Source organism: Pungitius pungitius, chromosome 16 (genome assembly GCF_949316345.1).
Source record: "Pungitius pungitius chromosome 16, fPunPun2.1, whole genome shotgun sequence".
Taxonomy (NCBI): domain Eukaryota; kingdom Metazoa; phylum Chordata; class Actinopteri; order Perciformes; family Gasterosteidae; genus Pungitius; species Pungitius pungitius.
In genome coordinates this window covers 5,024,414-5,037,872 of record NC_084915.1, presented here as the reverse complement: position 1 = coordinate 5,037,872, position 13,459 = coordinate 5,024,414, and the positions used below count along the sequence as shown (strand labels likewise).

Sequence of the window (13,459 nt, the reverse complement as noted above, 5' to 3'; positions counted from 1 at the left end):
AAGGAGTGATACTGATGAGCATGACGGAGAACTGAGGGTCTGGAAATTCACAGAAGGAAGCAGTGTGAGAAATCATAACATAATACCTTATATCTATTTCACTTCACTTCAGAGTTCAAGATCATTAACTTAATTACTCACTTTTTAAGATAAAGATCAAAAGACAGTAAGCATTTAATAGTTTGTCCTTGTGTTCAACTGGACAGAGGAACTATCTATATATGTTTGAATGATGATTCAGCAGGATTCCAACAATGCCTCTGGAACCCAACGATTTTGTATAACTCAAAATGTCAGCGTTAAGCTCTTACAAGTCTCTCACATTTCAGCTTTCATCAACAACCAATACATCAACATGTAGATGTTTTTTTGTTGAAAGAACCAAACAACCCCTGTAAAATTATTTCACAAGCATCAGGTCTTGATAAAAACAAAAAAATGTGGAGGCTTTTAAAACTACAATTTCTCAGTCATTTTTAGTTTATTCAAACTAGTTATATGTGTATGCCTTTGGGATTCTCAAAATGAAGTTAGTACAATTTACAGTTTCTTACTGTGTGTCCTGTTTAGGGGGTAACTTCACTGTGGTACAATCACTTATGACCAACAGTGACTCTTTCAGACAAAGGTGATTCTCATCAGACATGCTGGGAATGGAGAGAGGAGGGTCCAACCCTTGCGTCCCCGAAACCCTAAGCCCTGAACCCTCTTAATGACTTAATTGACATCACCTGGTAGGTGGTTGCGTCTCGATGGGCTTGAAATGCTTTTAAAAATGGGACAACAATTTGCTGTCACCATAACAATGTCAACAAATATGGTGTACAAATGTGGATATTTGTTTTCTACTTTATACTCCCTGGGGATAAGTAAATATCGTATGATTTCATGTGGGTTTTTTGTTCCATTTTTCATCCTTAATGTTTCTGTGTAAATGTAATATTAGAGTCGGAATCCCCATATTGTCCTCTCTATTGACCTTCTTTTAGTCACAATGCTTTCACTGGCTAGTAAGAGTAATTGGGAAAAGATTTGGGAAAAGATTTCACAGCGGGCCTACAAATTCTGCCAGAGATATCTGTAAACACAGGACAATTTGACAGTGGGACAAGCCCTAGACCCTTCGGTAGTTAGTGGAAGTGCCTCAAAGAGTCGCAAGGTTGGAGATTGGGATCAAGTCATCTTCAGTTTGTTTATTCCAACTATGAGATAACACACACTCCTTATTAAAAACCGTATCTAAACCTGTAATGATTTATTGCCCACTAGATGGCAACAATTCTCAATATAAATGTGTGTTCACTGAAAATAGTTTGATCGTTTTTCATTCAAATTAGTTCAATTGAAAAATTGAACATATTCTAAAATTCGTAACAAGCCAAGTCAAGTACTCAACATATGTACTGATTTTGGGGGAAAACAAGTTTGAACTTTCGACTACATTGTGAATCTCGGCATTTAGTGCAATGAGAGTAGCTGTCTCAGATACACATTTAACATTATAGGTAACATTAAGTGCAAAGACAGCAACAGGTCCACACGTTTAGCAGCTTACCATCCCCTAAAGCACACCAAAATGAAAAGTTTAACATACTATAGTATTTGTGACAAGTGACAAACTGTTCCTTCTCTTGCTTGCAAGGTGCAAAGGCCCACGCACAATCAATTAGTAACTTCCCCACGTTCAAAGGTTAGGCTCCACTATACTACGAGTTTGTGAAAATGAATGTGCAAGCATTTGGCATGTGTGTGTTATGGTTCTACTTAGACGGACACAATATTTACGAGTTTACAAGGGTGACCTTATAGCCATCTCCATGTGAAGCTAAAAGGGGGGGCATGTGATTGAACTTGGGAAACGGACGGAAAAAGAGAAGAAATAACAAACTTTTAATGTTTCTACCATATGTTTATGTCATAACACCTCCCTTCTTAACGGCTTACAGGGAGAGTGAGATAGAGATGGGGAGGAGTGATTGAAAGAGAGGGAGAAAGAGAGAGAGAGAGAGAGAGAGAGAGAGAGAGAGAGAGAGAGAGAGAGAGAGAGGAGCCAATAGGATTCTAAGGAACTTTTCAATGCTTGTTCCGGATTCATGTGTCAGCCGCGCTCAGTCATCCCTCATGAGTTCCTCCCAGCCACAGGAAGACATGAAGCTACCATCTGTGCCTAAATCCTTGCCAAATCACTGCAGTGTACTAACGGTCAGAATTCTTTAACGAAGACAGTTACCTTTATGTGAGCACGACCCTGTTGGCTGCACATAGCTCAAATCCGAGCATGGCTGTTCCTCTGTAGGTCTCAATTGACTACCTTGAATAGAGATAAAGACATCTTGTTAGAACGGGACGATAGCAAAGGCTGGCAAGCCACCAGCACTGCTCATCATTTTGCATATTCTGTGGCTAAGCTCAGTCTCAGTGCGCCTGTGTGACATCCTTGCAGAGAATCCAAAGGCCACTCTTTTATCGTGACACACTTGGCTTCTCTGTTAGTGTCTGAGTCTCGCGTTTCCACTGCCTGTGAATCCATAGCAACAGCTACGTGAATGGTCTATTCAGGACAGCCTCGCTGCAACCTCTGCCTGTGAGACTGCATGCAAACAAACTGCACAGTTGGTTTGATCCAGCATTTTAGACCTGTCCCCAGGTGGAAATAAACACTCAGTAATAAATTTAAGGAGAAGAGGACACTATGCTCCATGAAATCCCCATGTTCTCCTCTACTCAATATTATTATTATTATCAGTATTATTGATATTTTTATTTAAGGTTTATGATGCTGGACATCCTTCTTGAACATTTCTGTAAATGGTATAGCCTACCCCCCAAACTTCCCCTCCACATTTGATTGTGTAATGCTTTAGTCTGTTTTAGTTCTTTTCCTCTTTTTCTTTTTCTCCTTTTTTTCTGTAAAGTCATTCTTGATGGATTGCAATCCAGATGTTGTTTGGAAGGACACTGATGCTATTGAGACAATACTTTTTACACCATAAGGAATTTCAACATAATTTTGAGCCAAACCTAATAACGTCCAGTATATCTTTTTGAAAAATTGATTCATCTGCAAGAAAATTGTTGTGGAATAGCGAGTGCATGGTGTAAATATATGTGTGTTCATGTTATTTATCCCCAAAAAACATACAAATGCAAAAACATTAAACTAGATTTTTGCCATTTTACTTCTTATGTGAATTTAATTCTAAGCAATGTATTAGCAACTTACCATAGCCTTTTCAAGGCAGAAATAAAATGCTTTTTCCTTATGCTGTCCCAAATTACCTGATGTCCCAATATACCTGAATTCACCCTATATGTTTATATACATTTATTTTTGTTATTGCCTTTCCTAAAAAAGTGTCCGTAATTGACAGTTTTATGCCTCTCTTTTTTACCCAATTTAACACAATAATTGAATGAAGGTTCATTCCTGACGATTTGTTCTATTTTATATGTATATGTATCTACATCATAGAGGCCTTGCAGGAAAAGTGTTGCATTCCGTAGGCATCACCTTTGTGATTGACAAATGCTATGAATGTGTTTCTTCAGAATCCATAATTGCTGGTTCATCACAATGACATCTCTGCTGAAAGGTCAGCTCGTTTGAGAAACAGTTTTTCCAGCATTTAGTTTTACATTGAGCAATAAAGTTACATCCTCTGCTAAGAGAAATTGTGGATGTAAAAAAGGGAAACGATCACTTGCACACTCCACCTAACAGATATGGCCCGATTCTGACCAACACGCACTCTACGGACATTGTGGAAGATGTCATTATTCTATAGAATTTCACTTTTATCCGATTGTCTTGCAAAAAAAGACATGGCGTTCATTTTATTATATAATAGTTGATGTTGGAAAACAACGTCAGTGAAAATATGTCTGTGCATCAATCTGTGTCGCAAAATATAGTGTGATAATTGCTACACTGTCTTTTGAAAGTCATTACATCACAAACACAGCATATATAAATTTGTGTACAAAAGGTTGGTTGCAAATGTGTGTCCTGAGTGTGTCCTGAGATCATTCCATGTTATGGAAAGTTAATTCATTTACAAAATATTGTGAATATTTAACAGTAATATCTAAAAATAAATACATGAATGGTGATTTATGATGATATGACCATTGAGGATATGAAGCGCACATACTGGGAGCATATAAAAACACAATTAAGTGCTAATTGAGAATAAGATTGAGTTGAATGTCCGGCTTGAGTTTAGAGTGTTCTGATTGGCTGAGTGGAACGATTGTACAACACATGGGATTGACGGGAATTTAACAGATGAATGATGTGGCAAAAATCAAAGGGCAAATAGAAAGAAGTAGTTCCTGTTTTACATGTATTTTCTTCATGTATGTGTATGTCTAGATCTTGGCACTGTTTTCTAACTCAAAGAGGATACTAAACATATCAGATATTTCCTAATAAACCTATGAAATAGTGATTAGACAGCCACTGGTGTACTTTTAAAAAGTGTGACTGCGTATTCATCCGCCTCGTTGAGACTTCCATTTCCGGGATATTTTCTCTGCAGACCAAGCGCCACCGCCATTGCAGGTCCAGGGAGTCGGTGTAGTGGCAGTCGGTTGTTAGCAGGGTAACCCCGCAAGTAAACAGTTTAGGGACAATTTAAAAAGTACCACCCCACCGACAGCAGGTTTTACACGAGGCTTACAATTAATTCGTTAAGACTTTAGGTTGGAACCCCCCTTGCTGTCCGGCTAGGATCTGAGGGCAGAAGCCGTATTTTGTTAGCGATAGAAGAAACCGGAGGGGAGTGCGAGAGGAACCGCCATGGCTCAGATCCTGCCTATTCGCTTTCAGGAGCACCTGCAGGTATGTGGATGAATGAATGGGTGAATTATTCTCAAAGTTGTCTTTCAGTCTTAATTACTGCGGTATTCTGAGTGGCTCATGGAACTTTTCAAACACAAGTTAAGATAGCTAACAAGCCGAGTTAGCTTACGTGGGCTATGCTAACTAGCTTGGCAGGGTGGATGACGTTTATCTTAGTTAGCATCTAACGTTAGCCTGCTTGCTAACACTTTGACTAACAACCCTGGCTCAGCATACAAATATAAAAGGTTGACGCAAAGGCTATTTAACTCATTAAGTAAGTCATAAGTCATTTTTATAAATGTTGTTATCTGACATTTCTTATGAGGTAAAGTTAACTTAATGTATAACTATCGGCAACGAATAAAAAGGCAACGACTTCTCAGAAAAAGTGCTTCCTGAGTACAGCAATAGCGTTACACCTTGCTGTATTATTAGTACAATACTTATGGGTGTAAATTCATTTGATTTTATAACAATATAACGTTACATTTAATTAACGTTAGTGGTTCATTATCGTATCACCTGCGCTGACCTGGTCAAACCGCAGTTCGTACACCACTTGCCATTTAGTAACTTGTCATGTAAATGCTGTGTTTATATGTTTGGAATTAAGCTAACGTTATCTATTTGGAGTTTAACGTTACACAATGGTGCAAAATAGGTTGTTTTGAAACTTTGAAGGTTGTTACCGGACCAAAGGAGGAGAATGACGTCGGCAGGTGTTAAAGTGGTCATGTGGTGTGTAGGCTTGTCGATAGCTGACTGACATTACCAGGTTGAACACCTTTGCTAAGGTTAACCCAGGCTGAATAATTAACAAATAACGATTTATGTCAGGCACAGCCTACTCTTTATAAGCCTGGTAGTAATGAAGCAAGTGTCGCATACGTCTCAAGTGCTAGAAAACAGGCCTCGTGCACTATCTGCACTGGGCTCCTTTTTTTAGTTTAAATGGCCACACCTATACTATAACCTTAACAAAAGTGCCAGCTTGTCAGGTTAAGGAAGCGGAAACATTTGTGACTGAGCTTAAAGGGTTCAGTTTATAGGGCTGACTTTCAAGCTGTAATGAATAAATTATAGTGACTATTGGTGTTTTCATTCAAGCCCTATCTGAGATACATGATCTCTACACCTATTGGCTTTTAATTTAATTTTTCTTCGCCCTTTCATTTGTTATAAATAATAAATGCTTTAGGCTTCATTCTTATATAAAAGATGACTGAGCTCAATGTTGACTATTTACTTGTGATCCAGGCAGTTGCTCAAATTTTCCATAAAATGTCTTGCATGTTTTGTGAGAATAGCAAGGTCGGGTACTCGTTTAAAGCGGGGGATGTTGTCCTGAGGTTTGTCTATTTCTTTTTCTTTTTTGGACTTAAATGATGTTAGAACAAAAGACTATCAACAAAGTATCTCAGTCCAGCACTGGAGTCTGTATTTTCCGTCTTTGTTTATATGGCAGCAATTGCTCTGTTAAAATATAGGTCTGTCAGACTAGATTCTAGAGTTTCACAAAGCAATGCGAAAGTCCTTTTTGCAAACAGTTACAATGAAATGATTATGGATTTATTCTTGACACTCAAGTACTCTTTGCAGGAGTGGGAGTGAAGAAAAGTGCAATGCAGAAAGGTGAATTGCTCTGGCTACTCTGAATTAGAATTGAACTAGTATTTTATCTTCAGCAGAGGTGAAGGGCTTTTACAATTTGGTCCAAAGCCTAAATCTTTACAATATATTACATTTGTTGTAACCTTTGAATGAACCAGGGTGTTTAACCTGAATCTTTTTTTTTCCTTCACGCTTGACACGTTTTTCTTTATTATGCATTTCTTTGAAGAATAATACATTGTTTTATTAGGATTGCTAACACCATCATATGCTAGTTCTAGGATGTGAACGGTGTGCCTTTCTTGATTTGTGTCATTGACACCTTACACGGTCATTTTGTGTGACTAATCAACTCCCAAGAGACTATCCAACTATCACTAATGCATGACCTGCATATGGTGTTTCATGCATGTTTCACGCATGCATCACTGTAATCAGAATGCAAAATATCAAATCTCGGCAATATAATGTAAAAGCCATATCAAGATGAATTGTCAGAATTACCTTAGTCATTACGAATGGGTCCCCCCTTTTTTTTTGCATCTTTGATTGCTCAGTCTGCTCATTTACCTTAACTTCATCAGCTAAAATAAGGTTGCAACTCCACCCTGGGACAGGATGGAAGTTATCCTTGTTTATTGATGCCTTTTGAGCCTTCTGTTTAGGTCAGTCAGAGGCAATATGAAAGTTTTTTTTTTACTCTAAATTATGCTTTTATTCATTCTAATGAAGCGTGCACACAATTATTTAATTTACATTGATTGTATGATTAAGATATTGTTCTAATAACATAAAAAGCTAATACTAGGCCAACTCTGCATTGCTTATGACAGCTTAAAACTAGGCATTTATCTCAGTCTGTACTCTTCTTCCATCAAACTTTACAATTGTGTCTTCTCTCATCCAGTCAACTTGCATTTTTATATATCCATTTTGGTATATAGTGCAAACTTCAGATAAATAACTCAAGTAAAATTTCTGGATCTCCCCACAAAAGATAATGTATGCAATCAGTTTGTCATGCTTTCAGCTTTGCACACTTATCCTAGCAAACTGAAAATATGTAATGGAAAATGAAGGAATGACTGCATAGCAGTTACTACTTCTGAGGAGCTAATCGGTTATCAAAAAACAGTCAATTTAACTAATCCTCAGTACACATACCTACCTGAAAGTTGGTTGTCTGTAACAATTAAAAGTGATTCTCAATCTTGTTTACATAATGACACCCTGGTGACTGTTCTTGACAAAGGCTTCCCTTGCATATTTTATTTATAGTAAGCAGTTTGACAAGCCAGGTTCTCTTTACTGGGCCAACTAGGCACTGTTGATGATCTATGCAGGGAAAAGCCTCAGCTTAACACACCATGTGTTAATTCAACAATGCATTTCACATGCATGTACATAATGACATGTTGCTGTTAATGTGCTTTCTCTTCACATGTGGCTGTGTGGTTTCTATACTCCGTATACAGTAATCTAATATTTACAAAACATGACTGTCTTTGCTCAAACTCCCAAGAACCTGAGCGTTAACTGTCCAAGATTACGTTCATACAAATGCCTCAATTGTTATATAATAAAAAGATCTATGCCTTACTACCAAAATTCTATGGTATTGCTTGTTTTACATTTTCTCATCTCTCTCAGCTGACAACTTTTTTGTTTGACACTCAGATGAGTCCCACAAACTCTGTTATCAAGTTTTGAAAATATTATGCATATGCAATGTACCCTTTCCATTGAAAAATTACCATCAGTATTAATAACTAATAACTGGCACCTTATCAGATGCCAACTTCATGGCTGATATTTGCAAATTGTCCTATTTCAATAGTGAATTTGTGATTAACCGTAAGATTCAGATGAATGTGTCTAGTTTTAAATTGGGGGGTTTGAGGACTCCATTGCCATAATACGCTAAAATAAGGAAATTCAAATCTGGAAGGATGACCATGAATGCATGTAATTCAGATTCCATGGTTTTGTAAAAAATACGCTATGTTTGTTACATCTCTACTGTTTTACCTAGTGGGACGGCCATTAGATTGTGGTGTTGTGCTCTTAAGACATTGCCTTACAAGGATTGTATGGTGCACTTTGAACTGTGCAAGGAATTGACCACGTGACATCTTGTGACAGGCCGGTGAGGATACAGAACTGCTGAACACATGACTTTCCGCAGCACTGTGTAAATGTAAGATAGTGTGCGTTTGTGGAAAAAAGGAAACTGCCGTCCCAAAACCACCTCAGCAGAAAGGCTCTGGAGTGGAGATGGATGAGCTCCAGAAATGCATCCTTCTTGCCCCCCTCCACCCCACACCCCCTCTTACACCCATGCTTTATCAGTAAAGGCAGCTCTCTTGCTCCCCCACCCCTGGGCTGGTCATGTCTCCAGCCAGTGTCACATGGTAGGGGAACAGGCAGCACTGGGCAGGCTGTTTTTTTCAGTCCATGTAGACAATGGGTCCCTGATTTCCTGTTGTGGAGGACTGCAAAGAAGTGCTGCAAGCCTCAGCACATTACACAGCACATCCTTCCCTGCTAAACCTTGAACTTAACATGTACAGAACACATTCGCAGGGCTTTTTTTCTGCTGAGCAAGACGCTGCTTTCCTTATTTCAAGGAGGAGCACAAATGTTGGATCAACAAATAGGATCCTGTGTTGTTAAAACTGCTGGCTGATTCCTGAAAAGCAGCGATCATCTCAATTTTCTCTTGGATTTAGTCAGTTTCACTGAGCTTTCTTAAAAGAGAACATGCGTCTTCTGAGCTAGAAAAGTTTTCTATGGATCAGCAGGAGAACGTCATCGCTAGGGCTGTGTGATGCATCAGTCATTTGCAAGAGTGGGATAAACATGTTTTGGAACCCATATACAATGTACGCCTGATATTAAACGGTTTTCATTGAGGCTTTCATGGGTCCACATTAAGGGATGGGTATTGTTATTTTTATCCCTTTTTCCGATACCGGTGCTAAACCGGAAACGATAATTGGTGAAGAGGTTCTTTTAAAAATTGAACAACTGTTAAAACAATACGGTAACTATAAATTAATAAACACTTGGCGGAGCCAATAATTTAATAATTGTAGGGGAAACACTGACAAATATCAATAGAAAGTAGATGGCTAGCCAGTTAAACAGTAGGCTATTGTTACCTGCTGCCGGGATGCAGTCATCAGTTAGTGTAAAGTATTTCAATATGCACTGAAATCTGTTTTCGAGTCAAACCGAGACCGTTTTTTTTTTATCGATGCCATCCGATCTACTGGTACTGGTGTAGAGATCGCGATCGACCTTTGGGCACCCCTGCTGTTAACGGTTTCTCACGCGACTAATGGTTAAGATTGTGACTCACTTTGGTGTTGCTAGCATTTTTCGCTGCCATTTCTCTGGCTAGCTGGACTTGTTGCCAAACCAACATTGACATTAAAATCCTGTTTTTTATCCTCTAGACTTTTACTTCTGTTGTTTAACAAGCTTAGTTACCTGGGTTGAACAGTGTTCAGATTAGTCTTTTGATCATGCTGGATTATACACGGCATTCCTTCTCTCTTAGCTTTCTGCCCAGTCTCCCTCATGCTTTCCTCTTGCTAAACTGTTGCTGTCTAGCTGCGGAGGGATTTATACGTTTTAGGCTAGCTTTTGCTCTTGAATGCTCAACCCCTATACCCTGCTCCACCGGTGACAAGTGCTGAAGGTGACCCTGAACCCCTGGTTGCTCCCCTTGTGGTTCAAACCACCCCATTGCCCCTAATTCTTAGACTGGGTCAAGGGTAGAGGTCAAATTCTGTGAACCAAATGTATGTGAAGATAAAATTGTTTACTTAACAGCTGAGCTAAAAGCAGCAGGAGCAGTGCACCTGGCTCAGGCAGGCTAGATTTTCTGAATTGATTGTTGCTCCACTGGTTTGACCTGCTTTAAACCAGATTCCTGTAATTGATGTCACAGAAGCGTTGGTCCTCAAGAGGTTTGCCGCCACGGTTTCCATAGTAAACCAGTCAGAAAGCTCAAACTAGGGTGTAATCCATATTCCAGAATTGCTATATTGATCCACTTATTTATTCCAGGGAACAAGATAACATACTAATTGTGATTAGTCTGTGATGCAAAGTATTTTCCCTGTGAATTGAGGGGCTTCCTGCTGATCAGATGGGAAGAGAGCGGGCAAGGAAATCTGTCTAAAAAAAAAAAAAAAAAATTGTCTAATGATTGAGGATAGCCTCCTGTCCTGCTTAATATGTAGGCATACCTAGTCTGGTTTATAGAGATTAGAGCAACTTTATGGACAGTCACACATGTTTAGATCTCATGGAAACATCATGTTGTTAATTTCCATGTCCTTTTTAAAAAAACAATTTTTAACACCAGAGTTCATTTAGAGGAACATGGCTCTTTCCCTTTTGTGGTGTGTAAATAAATGTTGCTTGAATAAACACTGCTTCTATACCAGATGGTGGCAGCAATATGAAACGCAGAAGCGCCAATAACGTTTCTGTATGATGTCACCCTCCAGTCAAATAAGAAACTAATACACTGATGAACGCTTGCTACAGACAACTTTTCAGTTCTTTCCCCATACCTTGTAGTAACACTTAATACGGCAAATTACAAATCGCAGTGTCATCGAGAGGTAACAGGGTTACACACTCTTGAAAGAATGTGGGTGGAGGAGGGTGTGTCCTGTCATTGATAAAAGGTGTTACCATTTTCGTTGATAATTTCCTGGAACTGTGGTTTCTGTTTGCTGATTAGGACTAAACTACACACAATTGTTAAGTGGAGCAACATTTTATCACATGCAAGCCTTGAAATGAATACACAACGCTGAGAAATGTGGCTAAATAGCTTACAGGCTTATTTGCAGAGATCCAATTTGTCTTTACTAAAGGCTACTTTTGACATCTGGAAATGTAAGTTACGAGGCCACAAATCCATGAGTGACTGGTAAAGCACAGTCATCGATGCTTGCCAGTAGAAGAATAAAATAGAGCAGGGGTCCCCAACTGCCAGTCCATGGGCTGACTGGTACTGGTCCACACCACTTTTTATTTTAATCATTTCCGAAATGTTTTATTTTGAAAATGAACCGGTTTCTCTGCCAATTACACCAAGACCGGTCTGCAAAATATTGTCTATGAAAACTGAGGCAATAAAGTTTGGGAACCCCTGGAATAGAGAACACGTCATTAGTATAGGGCCTTAGTACAGTGGCTTGTGGACCTGGTGATTGGAGACCACTGTGGTACAGAACAAGTTCAAACAAATCCTGTTAAGCTTTCTGTTTTTTGTTCTGACCATTCGGGTCCCTTTTAAACAAAAATATACATCTCTGTGCACTTGATTTAACAAAGTTTATATTTGGCAGATGTGAAGTATTATTACTTTTAACAGCTCAGTGATCAAGGAGCAACCTGTGCACTTTTTTGCACTGTGAATTTGAACTGAGTTCTATAATTGACTACTAAATGCATTTGTCAAGCTGTTTCTAGAGCTGCTGTGTCTCATGTTGAATCAGGAGGAACTTGTGCTGCAGTGTAATTTGTAAAACTGGTGTAGCCTGTTGCAGTTGGGTTGTGAAAGTAGAGGAAATTGCAACAGCAAACATGTTTTTAAGTAGTTTCATTTCCTTCAGGTTTACCTCACTATAGCGTTACCATTTGCAGTGTGTTCTCAAGAAGCCTGTGAAGTTCAGTTTGTGTAGTGAAAGTCGTTTAGCTCTTGCTGCACTCATTTTGGCATTGTAACAATGATGCATGGTTTGTAATTGTGCCAGTCTTAGTGCTTGTGCAGATGTTGTGCTGTGTCAGGGTTTGTGCGAGGCATGCAGGATGCCCCGTTTCCAGCCTTGGCAGTAGACTGGGATGCAGAGCTTGCTGGTGTGCTGCAAAGCATTTTACCTATGGCTTCCAGCTTCTACTTTGATGCAGATGAAACCTTCTTATGGTCTGTATCAGTTAGTTGCTGATGCAGGAACATTAGGGAACACGGGGAAACTGAAGCCACACTGCTGGACTGTGGTTTACTTTGTTAGTTGTATCAATTTGGCATTTATCTAATTAAGTGAGCTCCTGGTATTCAGCCTGCATTGAGACTAGGGCTGCAACAACGAATCGATGAAATCGATTAGAATAGATTATTAAAAGCGTTGGCAACGAATTTCATTATCGATTTGTTGTGTCGCGCGACTATTATGTTTGAGTATTAAAAGAAAGTTGCGCGCGCCGCGCAGAGCTGAGAAAAAAAAAGTTGAGCGCTCGCGCAGCAGAACATCGGAGAGACCCGTACTACTGTTCTGAAACATGCGGAGGAAGAGAAGCCAATGCGATCTAAATATTTCACACTGAAATGGGGGGTGCGGGTCCTAGCGGGCAACGGGGGGGGGGGGGGGTGGTGCGGTTTTCTTTGCAGCGCCAGTAGTTTTACGTTCTAATCGCCGCGCTCGACTTCAAGGTGTAACCTTTATTATTGTTCGGTCTGAAACAGCGCGCCCAGTGACGGGCGGTGCAGCAATATTGATGTCCGGGTGGAAATCAGGAGAAAGGTCGGTCCGGGATATTTTCGGGAGGGGCTTTGAAATTCGGGAGGGTTGACATGTCTCATTGTAAGATATGCAAAAGCGACATGGCCTGGCACGGGAGCACCACGGCAATGATTCATGATTTTGTGCCTAATATATTTAATTTGGCGGCTGTAAAGTATACATCATGCGATGTGTGTATGTTTTTTGTGTTAGTCCATTTTATTTGCTTACTTAGGGATGTTCAAGGAGCAATCTGTTAGTGCAAAACATATTTAGAAAGTGCACAGTCAGTTCTATTTTTCAATAAAGGGTTGGAAATTAATGTTTTTACATTTTTTATTTTTTTATCCGATTCATCGATTAATCGAACAAATAATCGACAGATGAATCAATTATTAAAATAATCGTTAGTTGCAGCTCTAATTGAGACTACAGTGTCGTTATATAGTTCTTGTTAAATCTTTGGTCTATGCATAAA

At 39.3% G+C, this 13,459-nt stretch overlaps 1 protein-coding gene across 1 annotated transcript in view; it reads left to right on the top strand.

Moving 5' to 3' along the window:
• The first annotated feature begins 4,516 nt into the window (after positions 1-4,516).
• Positions 4,517-13,459, top strand: part of cltca (clathrin, heavy chain a (Hc)) — a 28,746-nt gene continuing 19,803 nt past the window's right edge. The window contains exon 1 of the mRNA XM_037468542.2: positions 4,517-4,840. Within this exon, the coding sequence (XP_037324439.1) occupies positions 4,799-4,840 (42 nt within the window). The 5' untranslated portion in view covers positions 4,517-4,798. The remainder of the gene's footprint in view (positions 4,841-13,459) is intronic.